The sequence below is a fragment of the Cygnus olor genome, chromosome 5 (assembly GCF_009769625.2).
Source record: "Cygnus olor isolate bCygOlo1 chromosome 5, bCygOlo1.pri.v2, whole genome shotgun sequence".
In the NCBI taxonomy this organism is placed as follows: Eukaryota; Metazoa; Chordata; class Aves; order Anseriformes; family Anatidae; genus Cygnus; species Cygnus olor.
In genome coordinates this window covers 59,124,800-59,152,346 of record NC_049173.1, presented here as the reverse complement: position 1 = coordinate 59,152,346, position 27,547 = coordinate 59,124,800, and the positions used below count along the sequence as shown (strand labels likewise).

The 27,547-nt window shown below is 38.7% G+C and overlaps 1 protein-coding gene and 1 long non-coding RNA gene across 3 annotated transcripts in view; one reads left to right on the top strand and one right to left on the bottom strand.

Annotated features, from left to right (window-relative positions):
• Nucleotides 1-5,080, top strand: part of WT1 (WT1 transcription factor) — a 96,356-nt gene extending 91,276 nt beyond the window's left edge. Inside the window, exon 9 of one of the 2 annotated variants that reach the window (XM_040558727.1) lies at nucleotides 4,061-5,080. In XM_040558727.1, coding sequence (XP_040414661.1) covers nucleotides 4,061-4,107 — 47 coding nt within the window. In that variant the 3' untranslated portion in view covers nucleotides 4,108-5,080. The remainder of the gene's footprint in view (nucleotides 1-4,060) is intronic. The other variant, XM_040558726.1, reaches the window with a different exon arrangement.
• Nucleotides 5,081-8,988: 3,908 nt separating this feature from the next.
• Nucleotides 8,989-15,310, bottom strand: LOC121070921. Its single transcript, XR_005820295.1, has 3 exons — nucleotides 15,155-15,310; nucleotides 12,319-12,418; nucleotides 8,989-9,114 (listed from the first exon to the last, which is right to left on the bottom strand). It is a non-coding gene; the product is annotated as an uncharacterized LOC121070921 (long non-coding RNA).
• Between the last annotated feature and the right edge of the window lie 12,237 nt (nucleotides 15,311-27,547).

Below are 27,547 nucleotides of genomic sequence, written 5' to 3'. Positions count from 1 at the left end.
AGTACTATACAGAAGCATTGAAGTTTCCTGTGTGTTTATATGGCCGATGCCCCATTTCTTTTTTATCAGTATTTGTTATCATTTATTTTGCTCTGCTTTAGCTGATCTATAAATCTTTATAACAGTGTTCTTTATTTTCTTAATTTTGTCATCTCTCTTATCGGCTTTTATCACCTGTTTGCATCCAGTATGTTTGCTACTCTCTGCCTCTTGATTGCTGCTCACGATTGGTTTTGTTAACCCTTGAGTTCTCACCCAGCTCACACGGGCCTAGCAGTTCAGCCTTTCAGAAGCTCACTTTTTTTCTGAAGCTGAATCAAACGCCAAAGACATTCCCATTGTATATTTTACAAATCACTATGTATACTAGAGGCAAAAATTAACCCATGCCCTGAAGAGGAAATACTCCTGGCCCCACATGGTAGAGCCCAACACAGAGACTAGGCAGTAGCTGTGCATTTTTTCACTTCAGGCCTTTACCGCTGTTCTTCAGATCCATATTGGAGAGTCCTGGACTTGCACCCTGTGGGAGCTAACGGGCTGCTCATCCTGCCCTCCCGCTCTTTGGCTTTCATGCTTAGTGGCTGCGCATGTGGAGACGCTGGTCTGAAGCCCCCAGGCTTCCGTTGTGTAAATCTCTGATCGTCCAACCGTACATTTTAGTATGAGCCTAGGCTAAATTAAAGGTGGTCAGCTAGCAGGAGAATATTTCATAGCTACACTGACAAACATGAAGCACCTGATACCTTGATAATGTTATTTAGCTATTCAGTGATATTTGATTTAAAGTGGCAACTTTTAAAACCTCATATACAGATAGGGTATATTTGCTTAGAGAACAAATATTTTCTTCAGCATTTCAGAGAGAGCTAAAATTCCTCATGAAAGAATGTCAACTAAAAAAGAGAAAGTGATTTTTTTTCTTGCTGAAGACTCTCTATAGTTCACGTATTTGATTTGTTATTGTTATTTTGTTTCAAGTAATTACATTACAAAAACCTTTGTACAGGCTAGATACCCAAAATCATATTAAAAAAATTGGACTGACCAAACCCAATTCTGGGGGGACAGCCTCAGCAAAAAGTACACTGTTCTTTTTAAGTGTTTACATCTTGAAATGTTTTGTTTAATAGAGACTTATGCAATGTAATTTCTAATGGCAACAGAGTATTTATTGGAACTGGGTTCTGTAGGGAAACAAAAAACACTAAAGATTGAATTTCCCAATTAACTATGAATTTTGAGACCAGCCAGTTAAAACATTAATCTCCCTTGTTAATAAATGCAGTATAATGCAATACTCTAGAATCAACCTCTGCTGAATTTGCAGTCTTAAATTCTTACTTAGAAAACAGGAAAAACTCCCATGTTCCTGAAGTTCATAGGAAAAGAACATCTACCTGACTAAAAATTGCTGGATTAGGTTCAGAAAACACTGGTTATTCCAAATGTAGTATTTCAGTTATTTCAAAGGAATATGCAGAGGATGCTCTGGCACATTGATATCACGACTTCAGTAAGGCCTATCTACTGGGATTGTGTTCTGTATAGCATATAGTTCAGCTGCATTCCAGTGTGTCTCCTGAGGCTGCTTTTTTTGTTTGTTTGTTTGGGTTTTGTTTGTTTGTTTTTAAACTTCCCCTCTCTGCCTGGAATTAGTATTTAATGTAAGAAGACAGGGCTGAGCTAATTATGAGACTTAACTGAAATACTGGCTCAAAATGTGAACTCATTTTAGGAGCAATGTAGTGAATAGTCATGAAATGTATTACATTTTTTTAGTCAGGGGAAATTTTGTCATTGTGTGTTGTTTAACTTGGCCATTTTCTGGAAATAGCTAAGTACATTCCTGGCTCTTTTTACAGAGATCAATCTTTAAAAGGCAGGGTTGTTGTTGTACGTTTTAAATGTTTTTATTCAGACTTATACTACACTTGGAAAGAAATCAAAAGTAACCCAGCTAGATTTTTCAATTGTCTTTTAAAATCTAAGATTACTGTGATTCAATTTTTAAATTTTTCTCTTGGATACCAGTGCATTTAAAATTCTGACCTTTTTGTGAAAGCATCAGTAACTGTTGAGAACAATTTTGCCTTCTAGTGGAAATGCTGCATTTTTGTACACTGTGCAGATTGCTTGAGCTGACTGGCATGAAATTTAATTTGCGTTAATCAGCCACAGGCAAGGGCAAAATGAAAAGACCGTGACCCATGAGGGTAGGATTTTAGGGTTATTTACAAAATTATGTATCTGAGTAGCATGGAAAAGCAACGGCTAATGTAGGGTATGTTCTGTCTGATTCATGAAGTGAATCACCCTAATCCAACCTGGTTGTCAGAAGAATTCAGGCTGCGTTCCTTGACTGCGAGGCCCTTCAGCTGTGATTTGACAAAGAACATAGGGTGTGATAGTAAGGGAGAAATTGCCACAGTGTATAAAAATTAAAACATTCCAACATGAGCAGGTGTATGTGGCTCAGCTCCCAACACCCACCTAACTAACCACCAGTGGTAACGCTGCACTGATTAAGCCCAAACGAGCACAGTCCTGAGGGGCTCGGCTACCTCTGCACCCTGTTGGCTATGGCACCTGTTACGTTTGACCAAGCAGCGACTAAAAGTTCCTCTCCTGCGTACTGCCGTCTGTTATTGGGTGGGAATTGAGCACTTCGGGGATTCTGAAAAAGGTGTCTTTGAGAGCATGGTTTTGGCTTACATGAGAGAGCAATTTAAATCAGAGTTTGAAGCCTCCTTGTGCAGGAAGGGCTGCAGAAATGTTATGTCTGTGAAAGACTGGGCCTCCAGCCTTTCTGCTCAAAAAAACCAAAACACACAAGATGGTTAATTTAGCCTTGAAGTTTTCCATCATGTCCCACTGCTAAATCCAGGCAGGTAGAAGTACGTGCCCGACTTAACTATCCCCTGAGAACTTTTTCAGCCACACTTGGTTTCATTTCTCTACTTTCCTTTACTTAGAATCTGTACCAGTCACAGAATCTGTAACAAGTGCTGGCTGAAGAGTGTTTTAAAGATACAGAATGTAATTAGGCACTGCCAAAATTATATATACCTTTATTTCCAGCTGAGCTCTGTGAACATTTAATATAGCTAAACATTATGATGATTGTTTATTGCATATGATATTATATTTGGTGCTGCTCAGTGTAACTGTACAAGGATAAATATTACTGCTATCTTACTACAAGGAGATACTCATTTCCTCCATAGCATTAATTAATCTTAGTTTCTTGTGTGGAGTTAATGCTTTGTTATTACATTAACGTGGGTTTGAACTCTGAAACATTGCTCTATCAATCACATTGCTAAGTTAATTAAGGATGTGAATTGATTTTTCAGATGTGCAGCCAAACTTACATGTATGTCCCAAGTATTAATTTCATTGGGACAAATTTACTTTTTCTTTCTTTCTTTCTTTTTCTTTTTCTTTCTTTCTTTTTCTTTTTCTTTCTTTCTTTCTTTCTTTCTTTCTTTCTTTCTTTCTTTCTTTTTCTTTCTTTCTTTCTTTTTCTTTCTTTCTTTCTTTCTCTCTTTCTTTTCTTTCTTTTCTTTCTTTCTTTTTCTTTCTTTTTCTTTCTTTTTCTCTTTCTCTCTCTTCCTCTTCCTCTTCCTCTTCCTCTTCCTCTTCCTCTTTCTCTTTCTCTTTCTCTTTCTCTTTCTCTTTCTCTTTCTCTTTCTCTTTCTCTTTCTCTTTCTCTTTCTTTCTCTCTCTTTCTCTCTCTCTCTCTTTCTCTCTCTATCTCTTTCTCTCTTCCTTCCTTCCTTCCTTCCTTCCTTCCTTCCTTCCTTCCTTCCTTCCTTCCTTCCTTCCTTCCTTCCTTCCTTCCTTCCCTTCCCTTCCCTTCCCTTCTTTTCCTTTCCTTCCTTTCCTTCCTTTCCTTCTTTACTTCTTTTCTTCCTTCCTTCCTTCTTTCCTTCCTTCCTTCTTTCCTTCCTTCTTTACTTTTTTTTTTTCTTTTTTCTGGCAATCAGATGCTGAAAACTGCTGTGTTGAGTTGAACAAAATGTTTCTTTGAAACCTCACGCTGAATGTTTTATTTCAGTATCTTGTGAGAAAAGCAACGGGATTGAAAGATACAGATCTGCTTAAAGAAGACATCTTGTACTAAGAGCTATGGGATGAAAGCATTCAGGCTGCGGAAGATGCAAATTCAATTTTCTCTTTTGTCTGGAGTAATTCCAGTGAACCGTTTTCGTAACAAGCAAGTAGAACATGAAGATTTCCATCAGGCAATCAAATCCTACCTTAATCTACAGATGTAGCAATGCTTCTGTTTTTTTCATTGCACTAGATAAATCAGAAAAAAACTGATACTCGTGGCACTGGAAGAGGTTGGTCAATTATTACCTACTACAGACCTGGCAGACAAAATTTGTTCGCTAAGTGCACAAGCACCGAATCTGTCAGGCAACAGGACTGCACACACTCATGGTATCAGTGAATTATAGCTTAAATCATTTCCTTTTAATTTACTAGTGGAAGTCTCAGTCAGAACAAAGATGAGCAAAAATTGCTGCTGTTAGTATTTCTGAAATGAGGCTTCTAGCCTCTGCTGAGTTCTGCTTGTCAACACAACGGAAACCCTGTAACTGATGAACTATAGAAGTAGCAAGAATTTAAATCCATCTGTATTTGTATGTAAGAAACTATGGCAGTGTTCAAAATATGAAAGGTGTCAAATTTACAGCCATGGAGTGGTAATGCTTCACATTTCAGAGATCTACTGTTTACTACAATAAACTATCAAAATGGATCATGGTAAAACATGGAGACACAATACAATGGGAGAAATCTCTACTAAAGAAAATCATGGGTAGGGGTCACTAACTTGAGGGAACTGCTTATCTCCTTTACTGTCTCCTTCATGTAACAGGCAGTGCAAAATAACATTCCAATACCCTATTGTGCCTTAATTTTTTCAAAATAGGGCTCAGACAGATGGGTGTATATGTCAGTTCTTTGCAGTTAACATATTATTCTTGTGTCAGAAATATGTTGCTTAATATATATGAACATTTTAATAAAAACATAACTAGGTGATCTGAAAGGATGTTTTAGTTTACAGACTCAAAAAACCATGGAAGCAAACAATTTTTGTAAATGACATCTCTGCACTCTCCTCTGGTATTTATAAAGGCTCACGGTCATTATTGCAAAAGATTAATTCTGTTTAAATACTCAGTTGAGCAGGACAAGGCCTTAGTGGGATAGCTAGCTATGTGTCACAATATACTAGGTAAAGGATTATGCCCCACTTAAGAATTAATAACATTTTAAACCTCTACATAAACTTTTTTTTTTTTTTAATCAATAAACATGTCTCTGACTGAGGGCCAGATGCACTCACAGGTCTTAATTGTTCAATCCAGTGACTAATCCCCACTTGATCAAGATTTTACTGACTTTGCAGCTGTCTAGAGAGTGACAAATTTATGATTCAATTGCAATTTCATCTTAAACTTGAAACTGCACGATCATTTGTGGGAATTAGCTACCTGATAAGATAACAAGGGGAGAAGGAGTGCACGTAATTCTGTGCAGCAGAATCGGAGTGTTGCAGAACTCTTTAGGATGCATTGGAAAGACACAAATGGCCATTAAGGGATTAGCCCATCACTGATTGAGTGGCTGAACAGAGTTGAGGTTTACTAAATCACTGGAGTGGTAGGTCATTATCCTTGGATACAGGAGACAGTTGAATCTGTGTCCAAATGCATGAGCAGTAAATTGGAGTGTGCCAAAAACGAAAAATAAAAAATGCTGAACCCTTGTTCTTCAAGTATTCAAATTTCCAGGTCATACCCCAAGTTTTTTTTTTTCTTTCTTTCTTGGCGTAAAAAATATTTTTTCAGTGCTTTTAGTATCAGCATATTCTTGACTGTAATCTGCTTTGAGCGTATTGCTTCCCCTCAATGCTATCAAATTTGTGCTTAGTTAACAAATGCTGAAACTTAGATAACATGTTAGAAACTGATTAGAAAAGCAATGCTAGGAGTTTCCCTCTCCAGTGTTGATGGCTTGTGCCCAGTTGCTACTAAATACGTGGTTAAAATAGATGAGCCCTCCTCATTTGGCTTTTGTAACGATGACATTTTGGTAAATCTATAATTGTTTTATGTGCTATTGAACTGAATTGATACTTTTCTGCAAGTTTTGTTTATTATAAAGAGTTATGAGACAGTACCAACTTTGTTAAAAATAAATACAAATCCAGTAACTTTTTTCTTAAGAGAGAAATCAAAAAATGCTGCAGGAATAACGCATCACTCCTGTCTTCCTTGACCATGTGTTGATGCAGCTGATGAGTAAAATTAACCTCTGAGCAATTCCACGTCAAGGAGCTGTGACAATATGTCTAAAGACTATTTGGCAATTCAAATTAATAGCTTAAAAATGTCAAATTTGGGAATTTGCTGTGCTGGCTGTGGCCTTTGGCTAGCCTGAGCAAGCCTAAGATCCCTTGGGGCTATTTCTCTATGAGTTGAACTTAATGATCTTTTTTCCCAAGGTATAGATGCATTTAATGCTGTTCAATTTATCTCAGTCTAGAGGGGCACATAACTTCAGAGGGTCTCGTTTCCTGAAACATAGTACATTTCACTGGAAATTTGTGAGATAGCAGATTAGAAAACATAGTACATTTTGCTGGAAATTTGTGAGATAGCAGATTGGAAAATTCACCTACCGAGAAATCAGGTTAAGTTCTGTCAAGCAATGAGCAATTTTCACTACCTAATACAACAATAAAATATGCAGTGCAAAACAGAGATGGAGCTGGAGGCCAAAGCAGAATATTATAGTCATAGTAAGCACATCTTTTCAACATAATTATACTTAACTGAGATTAACAGAGAAAGAAAGGTAAACGTGTTCGGCAGTGAAGGTCTTAGGCAAGGTAAGCTTACGTAACCCCAAACAAATGTCTCATTTTGCCCATTACTCAGCAGGTGATGCCAGGAATGTTGCTTTATTTCCTGATGCTTTTTCTGTCTGCCAATCCCAGTCTAAATGCTGAAAAACTGAGAAACACGGAGATGCCTGAGTCTTTGGGAGAATGATAATACCCAGAATAGAAAGTAGAAGAATTGGGCCAGTATGACTCTCAGTGACTTTAGTGGGAAAAGGAACAAGATAAAGCAGGGGCTAGCATAAGTTCTGGGAAAATAAAATATTAAAAAAAAAATGTGAAAAGGAAAAAAAAAAGAAATCCCAGATGAAATGACTGTTTTCTAGATCTGGATGTAAGTATTCTGGCAAGCCTGAAGGTTTAAATTAACTGAAAGGCTTTATCTGTGTTTTAAATGTCGAAATCCTTGGCCAGCTCTACTTTCTTAGATTCAACTGATGTCCAGAAGACTTGGAAAAGTAGTGGTGAGTAGGAAGGGAGAACAAACAAAGAGGAAGGAAAGTGGAAGAAGAAAATCAATCTGCCAAATTAGACAGAGCAAAAGGAACAGGAAGAAAAACAGGAAATAACCTAATAAAATATAGTAGAAAATAAATAACTTCCAGTGCCCCAACAATTTCCTCTCACAAAAAGTATTGGCAGTATAAAGTAAATTATAGACGAGTTTCTGTCTGGCTATGGCAGTAAGCTGTTTACGGGCTACATAGGGCACTCTCCTCCCCACCACCCCCACCAAAGTGCAGATAACTGTATCAGGAACGAGTAAGAAAGTTGCACAGGTGAAGATAAGAGTACAAATATGACCCAAACAATGCAAATGAAAAAAGAACAGAATGGCTAATGGAAGTGAACTCCTGAGTTGCAAATTTTCACCCGTTTTGACTAGTTCTGCCTCAGGAATTGGTGCCACTGGGAATTCAGAAAACCTGAAGGATGTGGGTAATGCCTCTATGCCACAGTATCCAACATGTCTGGAGATCTGTACCCTACATGTCTGCACCACAGTACAAAAAGGATGTAAAACTGTTGGAGAGTGTCCAGAGGAGGGCGACGAAGATGGTGAAGGGCCTAGAAGGGAAGACATATGAGGAGCGGCTGAGGTCACTTGGCCTGTTCAGCCTGGAGAAGAGGAGGCTGAGGGGGGACCTCATCGCAGTCTACAGCTTCCTCGCGAGGGGGAGTGGAGAGGCAGGCGCTGACCTATTCTCCTTAATCACCATTGATAGGACCCCCAGGAATGGTGTTAGGCTGAGGCAGGGGAGGTTTAGGCTGGACATCAGGAAGAGGTTCTTCACCGAGAGGGTGGTCACACACTGGAACAGGCTCTCCAGTGAAGTAGTCACTGCACCAAGCCTGTTGGAATTTAAGAAGCATTTGGACTGTGCACTTAGTCACATGGTCTAAAATTTTGGGTAGACCTGTGTGGTGCCAGGAGTTGGACTCGATGGTCCTTATGGGTCCCTTCCAACTCGGGATATTCTATGCTTCTATGATTCTATGATCTCTGGGGCAGCCACAGTGGCTCTCTGGGACTGGAGCAGAGAAGGGGAAGTGTAAACTAGTTTTATGAACTCTGATCAGAGGTACTGATTGTTATCCTATTTGGTAGCAAAGAGGGCAAAGGGACTCATTACCTCTCCTCAAGTAGATGAGCTCTGGAAGAGGGAATTTATTTAGGAATGATGCCACATTGCCAGCTGCTCAGTACCACCAAGGTATTGTGTCTGTTTTCCCAGCAGTTACCTACAAAGGTACTTTACTGAGAGTAGCAAATCCTCCCCCACTTGCAGGAAGTTTGGCAAGTAAGTAATGAATCTGTTTTCAAGCTGAATCCTCATTCTGCAGTGTTTACGGTTTTTGTACACCAGAGTGTGATTTCAAAGAGGCTCAGAGCTTTCTTCAGCTTATTAAGTGCGAGTAAATATTGTAGCAGTAGTTATTTGCCAAAAACAACAGAAATACAATTAACTCGAGTGACTCCTTACTGAACAACCACATACATGATTTACTAATTTCACTGTGTTTACAGTGATCTTCCATGGAAGCAGAAAGCTCAGTTCAGCTCAAATGGAACTTAAAGCATGTATTTTACACGACCCAGTAATTCATATGAAGCATTCCACAGGTGAATGAAAAGACAGCATTGGTGGTGTGATTTATTTACATATATTTCACCCTGTGTATAGATACTGTGGGATAAAGAAGAAAACAAATTAATCACAATTAATGTGAATCCAGACTACTGAATGCCCTTTTTATAATCTTTAAAAATACACATGTATTTGCAGCTTCAAATTTATCATTAAGTGCAATAAAATGAGTATCTTTCACAAAAAGAGCTGCTTTTTTGTTTACATCATTTCTAGTTTCAGAATGACAAAATGAACCAGGGCGTACCATGCTACGATTTCACCCGTTGACACAAATGAAAAGGATTGAACAGACATAATACATCTGGTTTACGACTTTTAATTGCCTTTGTGACCCAGTTCATACCAAATCCTCTCAAAGGAAAGTCTCTTTCTTTGTATGCATCATGGGGCTAAATCTCTATCTAAGATATGTTGCTTAAAAAAACACCACCATGTTAAAAAGTAACAATATTTCTTGCTCACATAAATCTTTAGTACTTGCAGGTGACCTGAGAAAGTGAGAAGTGGAGAGTTCAGTTGTCTGGTGAATGAGCATGTTAAACTTTCCTAATAAAAGCTACTCCTAAAGCACCAGGTTCTTTTAGCAATTAATCACTATACTGTTGTTTATTAAGAAGACGCCTGGAATTTTTTAGTAACTCAGGTAACCTTTCATGGTTTGATGGATACAAGAGATAATTGTGTCTACAGTGATTTAATGAGGGCTCTCTGATGTAATATAGTAGTCTGTGACTACTGACTTGGTGTCTCTGTCCTGGGAATAGGGAAGGGATATTGAAGGAGGGCATGTGCACAGAAACACACTGTTACAAAAACAACCTATTGCCAATCAGTTACGAGAAATACTTTTTATGTCATGTAGAAAGCCAGAACAGACTGCTGGGATAGTAACTCTCAACTTTACTAGTAGACTGGAAATCCTGTGGCAATGTTGAGCAGCTTCAGCAAAGATAGATTTTATTGAATTAAATAAGAAATTAAAATTGTGGTCAGTACAATATGCCTTGGACACACAGCACTTTGATTTCTCTGAAATCTGAGTATTGGCGTTCTTTAACGGCAAGAATGGATTCTAAAATCCTTTGCTGTAACCAGTGGGTAAATCGCCGCATATGCTGTGGAACTGACATCAGATGATGGTGATGACGGTTATTTTTGTAAAAATATGCAGGCTTATGAAATGTAAACAGTCGTCTCCATGGGCCAGGAACTAGATCTCTCCCTCATACACAGCACAGATGGGATTTAACTGTGCACTGTATCCAGCAGCGCCAGGATCCTATCAACAGTGTGACTCACTAGGGTGCAGGCTGTTAGAACATCACTGTAATTTAACATAGAGACAGAAATAGGTCTCTCTAAAATATACTCTCAACTCCCAGTTTCCTGCTTTGTAATGTCTGCATTCAGGTAGCTACTCTTTTGTACTCAACTGTTCAAGTGCAGTCTGACTTTCAAAAATGGCAATGTAAAAATACTTCAAGGAACCTGTTCCTTTAGTTCCTTTAGTTGTATGTGGCACGTTTGGCACATTTACTTACAAACAATGCATTTCCCATTTTTTTTTAAATTCCTAGAACAGTTAACCCTGAGAAGATTGAATACAATTCTTTCTTGTGCTGCATGATAATAAGTATTTAATAGGTTCCAGGTGTATGATCTATAAGAAAACATTCCCATTCAAAAAACATTTGAATATCTGTGTAGTCTACACACTGCTCAGAAATGATGGATTTGCTGAAGTGCATTCCTGAATTAGAACCTTAGAGACTGAAATGAAGGTGGTGAGCTCTCACAGATGTACCAGAGCAATTATTGTCTGCTATAATGTTAAAAGTATGAAAAGTTTATCTTGTAAATATTAAGACCCAAATAAGCTTGAAAAGCTGGCAGTAGAGAAAGACAAGAACTTTCTAACATGGAACAAGAGGCAGTCAGCATATGAATCCACAGTGGTCTTTTGTATGCCCCAATTATCCACGGTAACTAGAAACTTTGAGTACTTCCATTTTTAAGTAGCCAAGCAGGGGCAACTTGAAGATGTATTGTTTTCTGAAAGGCATATGTAATGTTTTCTGAAAGTACTTGTCTCTCCTATGAAAAAATGACAACATTTTCAAAGTATTTCATATTGAGAAAAAATCAATGTTTCCAAATTCATAACCAGGATTAGGAATTTTGAAGAAACCGAGTTTTACAGAGGAAATACATTTTAGATTATTCACATGTGCTTTGAAATACCTTTACTTTAACAACATTTTAACTAGTAGTTTCTTCAGAAAAGTAAGTATTTCTAAATATTTAGGATGTATACTAGGAACTTAATGGTCAGCACGGATCCTAAAATTCACAGTGGTTGTCAATCCAGAAAACGGGACACACATATTGTATTGGTATTGGTATTTTAGAGACAGCAGAAGCATTAAACCCACTGGGGTTTATGAATTTTGCAGATTCCTTAGCTTCTCAGCATTTGTAAAACATCTGTCCCCACTTGCAAAGGCATTATCTGCCAACACTTTCCCAGCTTTGTCATTTTAGAGTGTCCCCAAAGCCAAGAATACCAGTTCCAGATCTCAGTAGGTTAACAAGGAGTTTAATACCTTTTGTAGAGAAAAAAACATCTGTAAAAACATTATGGTCTGGGAGCAAGATTGACCAAAACACTGTTACAAACCAAAAAGGTAAATAAAACCTTAAATGCAGTATAACATGAGATCTATCCTACTGAACACATGATAGGATAACAACTGATGACCAGGTCATTTCCTGTGAAATAAAGGAGAATTTGATGTTAAGGATTTGCAAGAAGTCCTGAAATGATTTGTGATGCTCCAGTTAGTATTACCAAATAAATAAATAAATAAAATTTAAAAAATCCTGTATTTTCCTTTACCTGTCTTACCTAGATGCTTAATACAGGTTTTCAATTTTAAAGTAAGATTTCGATTTTGATTTTGATTTCAAACAAACATGAATTTATACTGCAAGATGCTGAACATGACCCATTTCTATTCATCATTGCCCATAAGTGCTTGGGCCCTCTCAAGTTTTCCTGCTTTCGTGTGGGAGTAGTCTTTGCATGCAAGAAGGTGACCTTAGGATCTGCTGTTACTGTCTTTTGTATAAGCAGCAATACATGCTGAAGAGGTACTTCTAAGAGATGCTCTTTACTTTTTAGTTACCCCATACCAGGACTCATTCCGAAAACTTCTTTGCTTATGAGAAATCTTTACTCACATGCATAAAGGTGTCATGTCTCCGAAGACCTCACAGTGTGCATCCACGCCTGTGCCGATGTTAGGTCAGAGGGTGTACACACAGGGGAGGGCTCAGCATGCTACAGATAACGAAAACGACAGTTACTCATCACCACACTCCTGCAAGGTAAGCGTTATCTTTTCTGCTTTACAGAACCTAAACCAATAGTCTGAGCAAGTGAAACTTCTGTCTTTCCATGTGAACCATGTATGTGTTACAGTAGTTGGGAACCTGGCAAGGATGGATGAACTATTTGTACACAGGTCACCTTCCACATCTTCTCCAACATATTGCTATGTGACAAAATGGTTTATATCTTAATTCGTGAAATTTATTTTTTACTGTAAAACAAATGATAATGAGTAGCTCTTTAAGCTAATGTTTTATTTCCAGTGAGTCAAAGTTTTGGCATTAGTTTAATGGAAAAAAACATTAATCCTCCCAATTGAAAAAGAGAGCTGTTGACTAACTATGACCTGACAGAATTCATTTTCAAAATTGTTCACAGATTTTTCTCATCAAATTTTAAGTAATTAATTTCTCGTTATTGACTGCTAAGGACTAACAATTATGTTTTCTATTAAGGTTCAGATACTGTGTCATTTGAAACACTTACTTCCAGAACCAAGAAGAAAGGCATATTTTAGTATCTACTAAGATGTTTGTATATATATAAGAAACTGTCACGTGTAATAGGAACAAACATTTGCTAGTTATATTTAACCTTTGGTTAACTAATAATATAATGAGTTGTAGTTCAGAGGAGGAAGAAATGTTTGTTCCCAGCTGTGTAATACAGACAAGCCTTGAGGGCTGTTGTGAAGCTCTTTGAATTTTTTTTTTTCTCTTCTGTCCTGCTGGGAAATGTACAGAAATTGATACAAGACCCCGCTATCATTCATGTGGCAGCAGACTAGGAATGACTGCTAGAATGTCCGGGACATGCTTTATGTTTAGCGCTGACAATCTAAGCAAGACAAATATGATTTATGGTACAATAGTTCAGATGGGGAATGAATGGAGATGTCGTGGTGAAAATATCAGCATAAGTAGGTTATGTGAAGGAAGTAGGTTTTAAGGAGGGATCTGAAGGAGATTTGGCATGTGGCAGATGGGAAGTTATTCAAATATAAGAGACAACATGGAAAAAGAAGTTGAGAGTGGGAGAAAAATACGAAAGGGACAGTAGGACAAGAGGGACAGTGGAAAATTCTGCTGTTCCTTTCCACATATAACTAACCAAAACCATGTTCATAGCCTGAAAAGGTGACTAATGAACTTCTGGTGAATTCCGGTTTATAAGAAACTTAATATAGTTTCACCAATTTCTCCACAAGAATTTACTTCAGCAGCTTTCTTTCCCTAGCTCATGTATAGCTTTGCTTGTCCCTTCCCAACTAATATTGCTCCTTGTCTTTTTTCTCTGCCTTGCTCTGCCAGTAATCGAAGCTTTCTCAAATTACTTGTTTGCTTCTTCTCCGGTTAATATTGCAGGTTATTTCATGATGATCAGAAACTGAGGAACCGTTTCCTTCAGCTGAGTGAGCCCTGTTATCCAGATCCTCTCCCTCTGCAAGTTCTTTTTCTCCAGCTTGTCAGCTAATGCTCATCCTTAGGCCAAGATGCATAGGGATAGAAATTATATATATGTAATGAAAAAAAGAAAGTTTAAATCAATTGTATGTAAGGGACTATTTACACAGTTATCACCCTTTTTGTGGTTATTTGCTTTTCTTGAGGGAGAGCTAATAACTGAATGACAGAGGTAAAGAACACAAAAGAATGACTTAACATCCACATAGATAAAATCAGAGATGGAAACATAAAAATACAAAAGGCAAATCTACCAGAACTCCAGAAGAATAAAGTCTGACAGAATTGCCAGAAGTGTAAGCTTACCTGTATTTACATCCCATAGCAGCATACTTTGCATACAGTAAGCGCTGAAGCTTAGTTTACCCTATTACTTAAATAACTCAGTAAGGAATCATCTGTTTTGGGGCTAGTGTAGCCATAAAATCTTTCTCTGCACTATTCTGAGAATGAACTTTAATCCATATCTTATCTTCTGCTTGAAAATGAACATCCTTTCTATTCTTATCATGTTTCTGCCTTTTTTTTTTTTTTTTTTTTTTTTGAATTTTTGAGCATTAGCCATATTCTTCTTGGCAGTTACATGAAGTTGTTCCTGCTCGGCTGTTTGTTGTGCTGAGTTACCTTTGAAATTCTTCCCTCTTTTTATGACTACACTCCAGAGGCCCTTTTAATAACCTGCCCAGTGCTAATACTTCCATGAAAGCCAGGCTTGCTCTGATACACTCCCTGCTTTCTCCTCAGCTTGTACAAATCTTTCACCATGACACAACACAGCCTATAGAGAAGGAATAGTCAGATAATCATGTACTACAGATCTGCTTCATGCTGTCAGCTAAAAAGGCCTTGGATCAGGTGACAGCATGGAGACTATGTACCTCCTTGCCATCTACAGTAGATAAAACAAGTGTCATTTTTCTTTGTAGGCTCATCTGGGATGTCAGCGCCATTTTACAAACTGGCTTCATCAAGTTGTCTTTGTTGTAGTTTGATGTAATGTGTACTGAAGTGTATCTTGACACACTGCTGGTTTGGAACACACTCATTTTATTTATCTATCAGCCCATCATCTATTTAGAAGAAATTCTCCTTTAAAATAAAAGGGCACTCCTTCAGATTATAGCACGTTCCCAATGTAATGAGGTCAAACGCAAGGCCTAGGAAGATCACTCGTTTCCTCGAAACGCATACTTGAAAGGTAAGGCTTTTTCTCTACGCTAACCATTTCTCTGCCCCTCTGGGCGCGGTGCCGCCTCAGGACCAGCTCGGTACCGGCGGGAGGCGGCGTTTCTTCGGAACGAAACCACAGCTTTTCCTCACAGAAACGCCCGGACGCGGCCCTTCAGGCGAGGCGCTGCCCGGGGCTGCCTCATGAGGGGGCTGCCTCATGAGGGGGCTAACAGCCTCGGGGAGCCGGACCAAGGCAGCGCCGCGCGCGACCGTTGGCGGACCGTCGGCGGGACCGTTGGCACACCGATGGCGGACCGTCGGCGGGCGGCAAGGCGCGGCGCCCCACAGCGGTAGGAGCGGGTACAGGCGGCCCGGCGGGCTGGGGCGAGCCGGGAGCGGGCAGCTCGGGAGCCGGGGCCGGGCGGTGGCGGCGGCCGTCGACTTGCGGCTGCCGGGCCGCGTGCGCGGGTGGCTGAAGGCAGGCGGTTTCCAGGCGCCTCACGGGGAGAGCGGGGCGGTCACCTGTGTGGTCACCCGTGTTTGTGTTGGGCAGCGAGCGCGAGGAATCCTCAGACGAGAAAATAAAATTTCAACGGAAGCGTAGGGTTTTTTTTTTTTGCTGTTTCTTAAAAAAAGAAAAAAAAAAAAGGCTGGATAGATTTCCTAGCTTACTGGTGGAAAGCGAAGTTCTTGGCAAGCTGGCCCCTGTCAAGGCTTTACTTGGAACTTCAAGCAGATACTTTGGTTAAAAACCCTTAAATCTTTCCTTCTCTTAACAGCATAGTGCAGTAAGTAAAAGGGAAGAGGGACAGTGCGGATTTAAATGAGATTTTTTTTTCCCAGATGAAAATCTTCAAGTAACCTACAGAAGTAAAATAATACAGTCAGCGTTCACTTTTTATTCTGAGGGAAGAATGTAACTAATTGACCTATCTGTAATGCTTTTGGAGTGATGCCACTAAAAATACGTTCTTTTTAATTAAGCTAACCGGCTGATTTATTGGACCCGTAGTTCAGATTTTGTTGTGCTGAAGGGATTTTCTTGTGTTTCTTTTAATGATGATCATGGTATTCTCAGCCGGCCAAAGTAACCACAGCAATTCTGTGGAGCTAAAAGTTGCATATAGGTGGTGTGGAGTGATTTAAAGATTGACTCTGGTGATCCTTTCAGTTTATGAAAAAAGATTAAAAAGGTTTTTTTTTTTTTTAATTGTATTTCACTTGAGTGTGAAATTTTACTGTTTTGGTGATTTTCAAAATACTCATGGGTGGATGGTGCCCTGCTGCGTGGTGAAGAGTAAAACGAACTTCATCAAGCTTTCAGCGGATCCTGTGGAAGGATTCACACTGGCTTCTGTGGAATTTGGGTGGGGTTTTGAGCATGTGAATTTCTTTTAGAAAGTTGTCTTAAAAATGGAGGATTGTACTTGTAAGAATAAGTGCTCAATGGAGGATTTTTCTCTCTGGCATTTTATAGTTTGCTTTCTAGGAGTAGTTAAATACAAGACTTAGATACAACAGTAGTGTAAATTATATTGCGAAATATATCTGTTATGTAAAAAGCAGTTATTGATTGAAGATCAGGTTTACAAAAGAACTCTTACACTGCTTCATGTCTGTTGGTCTGCTTGCTGATTGTTATTTTTTAATCAAGCTGCATTTGGCGCTTAAGTATGAAAGGCTATCTATTTTATCATGATAATTATTTCTGAAGTTTTTGTTTGAAAAAGTGTTTAACTGTAGCAACAGTGATTCCTAGTCACAGACAGAAGGTGTTTGTTTTTAACCGTGTTTAGTAAACATGAAACTAAAAGAATTCCCTGCCCTAAGGAGCATACTGTCTTGGGTTTTGGAGAAGGTGGTTTCCAGACAGCAGGATGGTTGTAGTCTCACAGGAAGTGCTACAGCTGTATTAATCTGGAAGAACATCACAGTAAGCCGTGACAGTGAACTTTGGTTGAGGATCTCTCTCCAGATTTCTTCATAAAGATCGATTTTGTCAGTGAAACAGCAAAGCTCATAAGGGTCAATGATTTACAAATGCTTTTCAGTATATTTCAATGTGTACTGCAACTTACTAGTTCCCTCAAGATGGAGGAAAAGTTGATATTTAGTACTGTTTTGTACAACATTTGAAATGAGTTGATATGCAGGAGCACATAGGGACTTCAATGATACTCTCTGATGCCTTGTAATTCACGTAATTTGCAGTGCTGCTGTGTTACCAAAATTTAAAAAATTGTATAGAAGTTCTCTCTGCCCACAAATGCTTGAATTTTGCGATTGTGGTTAAAATAGTGACCAGATAGTGGATGCAATTGCTCTTGCTTTTTAGAAAAATAATTGCAAACATTTCACGGGGCAGCACGGCTGTTTTCTGAAGTGTGCATGCACAGAAGGTGGTTTTGAAGAAGCCAGCTTTCATTTCTCGGTAGATGCTTGCCTGTGGGTATGTCAGTTCCTGAAAAGCAGCTGTCTGTGCAGTTGGCTAAGGCTGCCGGCGAGCAGGTTCTGTGAACTTGCATCTTAAACCTTCAGAGGTAGAGGTCGCAAGCCTTGTTAACGTTACCCAACTGCTCCCCCTTGTGCTAGCTGATGGGTGCTTCGTTCACACACCTTCATGTTCCTGGGCTTGGTCTGGAGGTACCCTTTTGTACTTCTTTAGAAGTCTTAGTAGTTGATTCAAGCAATATACTTAACTGGTTTGTTTTCAACCTTGTTGCCTTCAGGAATTTCACATGGAGGGGATACTTAGCAGTTAAATGACCACGTGTATTCCTAGATACCACGAGTGTTCTTGGTGCACTTGTACATACTGAAAAAATGGTACTGAGATTACTCAGGTTAAAATGTCTGAAAAAAAATCATATTTTAAATTCATATTTAAAAGAATGGGAAGGAGAATTATCTATTATAAAAAAATATGTAATTCAGTTAATTTTTCCCTTATTGTAGGCATTAGATGCATGCTCTCTCTTTTAAAAATATTTTATTATAATGTCTGTTAGGAGATTGGATGTTTCTTAATCCTGCATAAAATTCTTATCTGTATTTTTCTTTTACTACAGGTTGTTGAGCTGCATGAGTTTTTTATAGCATGTAACTCACAGAGTAAAATTGATTCAGACTTGGTCCTCCTGTATTTGATATCACAAACATATGTTTGGATTAACATTTTTTATTTGTGAATGTGTCAGACCATTCTAATGTGTCTGGAACTGTGTTGATCTTTTTAAAGATTAATGTTTTTTGTTATATTTTATTTGCATTATATAGGAACAAGTTCTCGATGATTGTGTCAAGTCTGCATTTGTTACTGTTAATGGGATACTTGTGTATTACGCTACGAGTATGCACTCAGTCCCTAAGTAGTTTTATGAAAACTAGCATGTTTTTATGTAAAGTAGCAGCATTTTGTCTATGTAAGCAGCTTTAAACATAAACATTTTCCAGCATAAGTTTTGTTCTCTTTTTTTTTTATGTTCCTCTAATTCTTTTGTCAATGCATATTTTTTCATTAATATAATGGTGTTCACAGAATTTGTACTTTCTGATTAAAAGTAATAAAATGTATTGCCAGTTTTTTTTTCCTCACAGAAATAAGTCCAGTTTTGGGGAAACACATTAATTCATGAAATCAGATAGCACTGATAGCACTTTGCAGATAATAGAGATGAGGAGAGATGCAAATGAAAGGGAACTGAGCCAGTGATGCTATCAAGGGAAGGAGTATGTTTTCAGAAGTGTAGAAAAAGTTTTCAAAATGATATGGCTTATCAAACATTTCTCAACTAATGATTAGTTAAAACCAAACAGAAATGGTTGACTAAATCAGCATTATATTCTCTGGATGTTCTTTATTTAAGACAGCGTGTTCATGCGGGCTGCAGGCACAGCATTGCTAAATGCTTTATGTCAGTTAACACAAATAGTTGTACCCATTAAGCAGTAATGTTAAACAGACAGCAGCACAGAGGAGCACAGGTGTATTGGAACCTTTGTACAGTAGCTTTCCACAAACCAAAGCAGGTTTTCATTAATACAGTGTGGTCTGCTATCTGATGGTGTGCTGTTAACTTTTGGGGCACAGTTGCTCACAGCTAAAGTAATTTAGTAAATGACAAGTAGAATTCTTAAATGCTTTCACTGGATTAATGCAATGGACTTTTTAATTATTTTTTTTAAGATAAAGGGGATATTGCATCCATTTGGTGTCTTTACTGCTGGAAAAATAATGATGAGCACAAGTTTTTTCTGTTACCTTGGTAAAAGATCCTCTGGAAGTCAAACACTATTAACTTTAACGAAGTAGCTTTGATGGCAGGGAAGAGACAGCTGATACTACACTTCCCTAACAATAAACCACCCTGACAGATAAAAACAAACATGTGTGCAATAGCATATAGCGTTTCAGAGAACGGAGCCAGAAACTAATGTAGACTGATGTGATCTTTGCATTCTTTTATGGCCTGTTACTACTTTTGAGGTGGTTATTTCTGAAAAGAAGAAAAAAATAATTCTGCTTTTATCACAAATTTATATCATCTTACTGAATAGGCAAAAGTGAATAGCCGGAGGTCCCCGATATACTTTTGGGCAGCAATCCTTGGAAATCAGTTTTGACTTTTTGCGATCATTTTGCTAAAAATTCTACACTGCTGTGCTACTGCTGCTAACTTAGTCAGAAGAAGGGAAATATTCTCTTGTTGTGGTGATGTGCTTATTTCCTCCTATCTATATTCTGCTTTCTTTCCATGAACTTGTTTTCTTCTTGCACTCAGCTCTGGATGTACTAGAACTGGTTTTCGTTATTTTCACCCAAGCTAGAGAAACATTTTATTTTTCACTTAAATCTCTATACTGAGGACAAACAGACATAGCACACTTGCTGAAAGTAAATAATCCAAAAAAGAGGAGAAGGGAAATATTCTTCTTTTTTTTTTTTTTTTTTTTTTTCTGTTAACAATAGCTTGCCTAGTGTGAGTTATCTCAGTTACAGCAAAATGTGTGTTAGTCAGATCCCAGGAGCAAAAATGTCAATTAAAGTTTGTCTTCCCAGTACAACAATTTGATACACAACTTTTTTTTAAAGGCCTCAGTAAAATACACACCAGTAGTAATTTGCTGTTTATTTCCCTAGCTGAAGGTTTGACTTTTTTTTAAGTCTTTGTGGAGCTATGGACTTAGAAAAAGACAAGCACTTTATCAACACGGACACAGCCTTGGCTGTAGATAATGACCCCAGACATTCATGTCATGCACTGCATGGATGCTTTCTTTCATTCATACTGCGTATAAAAGGACTCGTTTTCTTTTCACCCTTGAGTTCACGGTAATTACTCTTCTTTTATCCTGCTCTAAAAGAAGGCCAGGTAGAAGGTGCACATAAGCCAGGAACCTGCCCCTGGTGTTTTGGTGAGTGGCCCCTGTGTGTGCTGGGCAGCGGGGCATCCCGGCTGATGCAGCAGCTGCCTTTGCTGCAGTGCAGCCTGCAGCCTAGTGTTAGGGCACTCCCATGGAGGGTGAAAGGTGGTTTGAACTTCTTCCACTGAGGAGGTTGTACTCACAAATTTCTTGCATTTTGGCCACTTCAATCACTTAGAAAAAGAGTGCTTACTTGTTTTTACTGGGCTTGCTTTCAAAGAAAAGTGAGCTGGTCATCTACGTCCAACCAGATGACATGGGCATCTGAAGGGCGGGACAGGGTTTTGGGGTGTGATGACGAGAGTGGACTTTCAGGCATGTCAGAGCCGCTACAGCCAAGTGTCTTGATGCTGAACGCTGCTGTGTTTAAGTCCTGTCGTGATCTGAGCCATGCTGCCTGATGTGTCACTGATGGTAGTGACATAATGGGAATGTCTTCCCAGTCCGGTTGCTGCTTTTAAAATTTAATAGCAAAAGCAAAGTATTTATTCAGGATGAGCAGTGTGCGAAGATCAAGGATTAATAAAATAAAATAAATAAAATTAAAATCTTGTAGCCAGAGCTGTTTTTAGGACTTGATGTACCCTAGTAATTAAATCTATGCTGTAACCACAGCCATGTACTCTAGTTCTCTTTAGAGCAGATTTCTGCTGCAGAGTTGGTGTCAGTCCCTATTTTCATTTGCATGTATCTCGTGAGCTGCTTTTCAGGTTACATCTTTCTCATCCAGGCATCAGAGTCAATTTCTGTAGGCTGTACCTTTCTCATGAAGACAGGCTCTTTTAAACCAAGAAGACGGAGCAATTTGCTCATATGAATTGCCAATATGCTTGAAAAGCAGAATTTGCTTGCTTTTACTGGTAACGTTACCACGTGTTGTGGAAGCACCGTTCTTCTTTGGGCAGGTGAATTCATGGACTTGGCTCCTCTGAAGGCAGATGTGATGCTGTAAGGCAACTGATTCAAGCGAGAGGTACACTGCCTAGCTCAGTAAAAGGGCACAGCCTGCCTGCCGAGTATTGCTGCTCAGCTGTCACGAGCAAGGCGTTTTGCTGACTTAGAGAGGCAGGCTGTGGTGGTACCGCACCAGCAGGACTCTGTCGGTCTGGGGCAGGAGGTGCTTAACTGAAAGAGCTTCTGTGCCTTGTGTGCAGAGTGGTCCCGTGCAGCTGAAGGCAGGGCTTTTCAGCAGCACAGCGGGTGGGAAGATGGCCCAACACCAGATGCTTTCAGCCTGCCTACTTCTGCACTGGGAGAAAGGCTTTGTAAAAGGTTCTGGAGCTGTGGATGGAGGCTGCCACAGCAGTGTTAACACCAAACAGTATTTCATGCCAGCCCCTGCCTTCTGCTGAGCTTTTTGGTGCTTATATGTACCTTCTGAATATGTGGGTTGCTTGCCTGCAACTATACAGGGTTTTGTTTTGTTTTGTTTTTCATGTGGTTTATTTATTTAACTTAGCAAAGGCTAGTTCTGTTATCGAGAATTACCTATTTTTTATAACTTTTTTTTTTAAATGTTTTGGATTATCTTAGAACACATAGTAATAGATTTAAGTGGAATACCTGATTTACTGTTGTAGAGCACAGAAACTAGGAAGTCTTCCTAACTCTGCCATTTTTTAGTGTTAAAAATAGACTGATAAGCTTGGCCTCAAAGATTTGATGCAGTGAAGACTCCTATATTCTCGTTTTGTTCCCCCCACTTATCAGGATGATCCTTTTCCTGAGTCGCTCCATACTTCCTTTTCCAGGATGCTTTATATTCAGGAGGTCCAGATGTTAGTTAAGTCAGTATCTGATTTCCTGAAATAGATAATTTAATGTCTATACACTACATGTTTCTTTTCAAGGCTCAGAATTACCTTTATCACATGGTAATCTTGTGTTATTTCATTTACAGTATTTTAGTTTTCACGTAGTAGCTGAAGTTACGTGCACTTAAGACTTCTGATCTATTGCTTTGACTTATTTTGTCATGCAAACTTTCTGCAGGGGGACAGTTTATAAGAGGGACAAACTGATTTTAGTTTGGCACATGCTGAATACAAATAGTTGGAGATTGCACAAGAGCTGTGCCCTCTTGTGTTCACTTAGAAAAGCAACTAGGGTAAGAAAAAGCCTTTTGAAATGAAGTTGGTAGGAGCTGCTATCACACATCTTCAGTCTGATCCATACAACAGGTCTCAATCTACAGAAGTACTTGCAATCTACATTTCCAAAACATGATGGTTTCTCCTCTTCTCTGCCTTGGGCAGTACAAGTTAGATCGTTTTAATTTAATTTCAAAGGAAAAGAAGGCAGAGTGTAAAAACACAAAATAATTGAGTGCAATAATATGTAAAAAGAGTAAATATTTGCAAAATCATAATTGGGTCAATTTCCCTCCTCAGAAAGGTATCATACAACATATATGATGATGTGACAGTAGTAGTTTTGCAGATTAAACCTTACTGATAACGTTGTGTAAGTTTTTTTTTAGAAAGTGATTTGGTATGCTTCGTGCTTGGCCAGTGAAATTGTTTGATGATAGGAAAGCATTCTGTTAATTAAATCCACATTGTGTTGTGAGTTAACAAATATGAGTACAAAACCAAGTTGCAATGAATTATGAGCTTGGCTTGTTTTTAGTGGGGCTCCAGGTATTTGTAACTTGTCTCCATTAGGCTAAATTCATCAGCAAAATCTGCAATTAGATTGTTTTTATGTTTGTCAAAATATATTCAAATTCCAGTTTAGTTTATTCACAGATGTATTGGAATACACTAATTTTTTTTTTTTGTTTGCTTTGCTGTTGCGTTTTTTTTTTTTTTGGCCATGCATTTTAAAATGCTAACGCTAAATTTGATTTGTTTGCTGTGCACCTCCTTCCATAGGCTTTACTTTTTTCCTGAAGGGAACTGCAATATGTGTAAGTCAGGTCTTAAGTTTACCTCTTGTTTCATGTGGATAATATTTTGGTTTGTGTGAAGTATCATTATTTTTAAAACAGTATTGTGTAGTTGAGTATGAAGCTCTTCACTTGGGATTTTTTTTGGTGAGAATTACCATTACAGTGGCGCTTTTTTTTTTGTTTTGTTTATATTCTGACATTGCTGAATATCTATGTAGCAGTGCCATGTTATTTGTAATACTTACAACATCTCAGTAAGGATTCATTTAATGTAGATCAGACCCTTGCCTTGATGGTTATTGGTACTGTGGGAGGGAATCAGTCTGGAAAATAGTTTGCTTTCTTGGGATTATGATACGTAAAACTGGAGCGGCTCAAATGTGATTTTGGGTGTCATTAGAAATCAGAAACAGCCAATTTGGCTAGGTCTCTGTGAACCTTTTGCCAAGTCTAATCTGAGTTTCTTGTCAGCCTGACTAATTTCAGAGGTTTTCTTTTGCAGGAAATTGTATTGTTTATTCGCCGTGTGGGGACTTCGACCCAGATAGAGCATGTGCGTATGAAATGAGATCATTTGCTGGCTTGGAATGAATATTTTTTAATAGCTTAGGTTGGTACTCTGTTTTAAAAACAACGGCAACAAAAAACTGAGATGTAGGTTATGTAAAGGACAGATAAATCTTGAAGTCTGAATGAACTGTCAGATACTATGGATTTTTAGTTTGAGGGGTGACGCTTGTGAAGAACTTTCACATGTTCGTACAAGAAGTAAAATATATATACCCACTTGAGAGGTTCAAAAGTCATGTCCAGATTGATAGTGTATTTATTTGAGCAGTCTTTATATGAAAACATTTTCCTGTTTGGAGAATAACTGATGGATCATGGTGTAAAAAAATCTTTTTCAGAAGTAAGAATAGAAACCCAGATGGCATAAATCTGATAATTCACTTTACTAAGGATACCTGAGATAAATGGAGTGGCTGGACCAAGAAAAAAAAAACCTTCTTAGTAAGGTTACCCCTTTCCCTCATCTTTGTTGGTGCTGCATGCATGGCAAAGCTAACTCTTTGCTTGCTGTTTATTTTCTTTAATTGTGGGACAGCTTTGCTGTATTTCATTAAGTGAGAGTCCACCTCTGAGAAAATCACTGTGTCTATTAGAATACTGCACAGACTGAGTCCTTACAGATGATACTTGTAGATCACACATGCTGTAGCAAAAACAAAAACCAAAAACTTGATGTTATTGGTGGAAACATTCACTGTAGTTTAGTGCTAAGGATATGCCGAGTATAAATCATTTGTGGTCTTTGCTTTTGTAACAGAAAGCAAAAGCTAGTTTGAGGCATTTGTTTCCTACCAGAGCGTAGCATCAGCGAGGTTTGGGCCACATGGTCTAAATGTAAGGCTTGTTATACTTTGTGTGTAACCAATGGAGTTAAATTAAGCACCATTCTGAGCGCTGGTCGGGGCTTTCTGTTTATATCATGGTTTATATTATTGTTTTGTGGCCAGATGTCTTGAAGACTCGTGATTAGAGGCTCCAGCTTACAATTGCACTTACTTATGTACAACCTGTCTGTAAGCTGTATCTCCTCAGCTAGTTCAAGGCATCCCGTCTAGCTCACACTGTGGGAAGCCACGTACCCCCTACAAACATCTGGGTCTTGGGGAGGAAGCCTGGTTCACGTAGATCTGAGTATGTCCTCTCCTTCCAAAGCTTACTATTTTCAGTGGAGGCATGGCTTACCTGTAAGGCAAGGTTTTGCAGTCCATTTCCGTGTTACTGTTTTTTAGCTTTGAGAGTATTGGACCTTAGTTGTCTTACTGTGCTGGATCCAGTGTAGCTACCTCCTGGGGAAATTATGGCTACCTGGCCTGCTCTTGACTATATTCCTCATCTGAGCTGCTGTTTTGAGCTGTTCAAGGCCTGCAGCTGAACAACAGAAGGCTATGGTACCTGCCAGACTGAATGGTGAGTTTTTCATCAGTACTGCCAAGGTGTTTCTGTCTGAGATCCTTTTTGTAAGGAAAGACAATGAATTGCTGTAAACATGAATTCAGAGAAGGGTGGGATAGGAGTGTGACATGGTATGAGTATGGAATTGGAGCACTTACAGAGAAAATGTAATTTTCTGTATAAATCTGCTTCTTTGGCTGTTTGAAGGCAGTTAGCTTTGGATAAGCTATTTCTCCAGATATTCCACACAATCTGTTTCACTTACCCACATGTAGTTAAATGATCATGTAACCCTTTGCTGTGATCCTCCTGATCCAGTAAGTTAAGAGTATTTGACATTGCTCTGTAGTTAGATGAGCATCTAAAACTTCTGAGTTTTCAAAGGACAAAAAATGTTGCTGCTGAGTCCCCAAACTGTTGTTCAGTTCCAGTGCTTCTGATGAAGGACTGTTAGTCTGCTAAATGAAAGTCACTGACACTGTGGTAAGTTAAAAAAGCTTAAAAAATTATTTCAAAGCCATGTTGTGTGACTTGAAATGTGACAAAGTTGTAAGACCTTGAGAAAGGATACAGTGGGAATGATAGATGTGGCAGCCCATTGTTTAGTGTAGATTTTCCTGAACAGAGTGGTTTGGAGTTTTGTGAAGTTCAGGGGTAATTGAAATCAGTTCCTTGTTACCTGGAAAAAACATTGAAAAATCACTATCAGTCGCCTATGGATTATAGCCACTCAGTTAATTAGAGTATAAACAACTATTTCTAAATTAAAGTGAAAAGAAATAGTCTTATTTCTGGAATGTTACTAAAGGTATGGGAAATCACTTTGGTGTTTTGGTGGCTTCAGACTGGACTAGGTGATCTATGAGTCTGTACGATCCTTAAACAATGTGCGTGCTTTGTGTATATAGATCACTTCAGAACTGATACTCAACATTGTTATATGCTTTTAGTAGAAACCCCAAGGGTCCTTTTAATCTTTATCCTCTGAAACAACTTTTTCTGTGCTTTAGAATTTAGGGTTGGCTTGTTTATTGTTTTATAGGAAGAAAATTATATACTGCAACGTTGTTTTCTTCATGTTTTGAGCTTTCTCAGTATTTTGTCATATTCTCAATCTGTTCAGACTTCTTGGTCCATTTAAGCATAATTATAGCAAGTAGAAAGAGCTACAGTAAAATAATATTGTACTATACTACAGCATTAATTATGATAGGCTTTCTTTGGTGACACAGACATGATCACTTGGAGTAAATGGAAAAAAATGCATAAAAAGAACATTAGATGCGATCAGATACATATCCTTGTTGCCTTCCAAAAGTGTTTAAATGCATGGATATAGCTAAGTAGAATCCGCGTTCTCAAGAGTATAACTGTGATCCTGAAATCTGGTATCTGCTGCTTTAATTTCAGCTGTGTCCAGACTGCATACTCCATTTGATTTTGGAGCTCTGTAGACACTAGAATTGCATACTTCTGCACGCCCCCCCCAAAAAAAAACTGCCCCCAACTTTTTTATTAAGGGGCGCATTTAGGGCAGACCAGATGCAAGAGCTTTAGGTGGAGGGTCTGACAGGCTTTCTCAGGGAGCTCCTGGTGAGTGGTTGGAGGATCAGGCTCCCCACAGCATATAGGGGTTGCTACCACTGTCCTTTGAATCATGACAGAGGAAAAGGAAAACGACAACTGTTTATCTCAATCTGACTAGCTGGAACCAGTGTCATAAAAGTGGGAGAACCTGCTTCAGTTCCCTCTGCAGCTTGGCGGGAGTGTGAGGTTCTAGCCCCTGCTTTGGTGTTCGAGTGTTCTCAGGGTCAGTGCTTTAGTATGTAGCTTTTACACCCATCTTTTATAGGACATAATTGTAATTCTGCTCCCACTGTGCTACTAGTTTATACTCTTCTTTCATATGTAGGTCTGTAAGAAATCAAAACATGTACATTGGTGTTAGAAGTAGCTTTCTTTTCGCCTGCATACCCAGATTTGATTTACAATCTGGATGTTGTCAGCATCTGACTCTAATTAACTGGATAAATGAAGTTGAGAAGATCTTGACTGAATTAGCAGTTGAAGAATGCATCTTACCAGAAGCAGATGGAGAGAAAAACCAGTGTGTTTAGTTTATGGCCATTCCCCTGGTTTATGGCCATTTCCTATTTTAAGGGAAAAAGT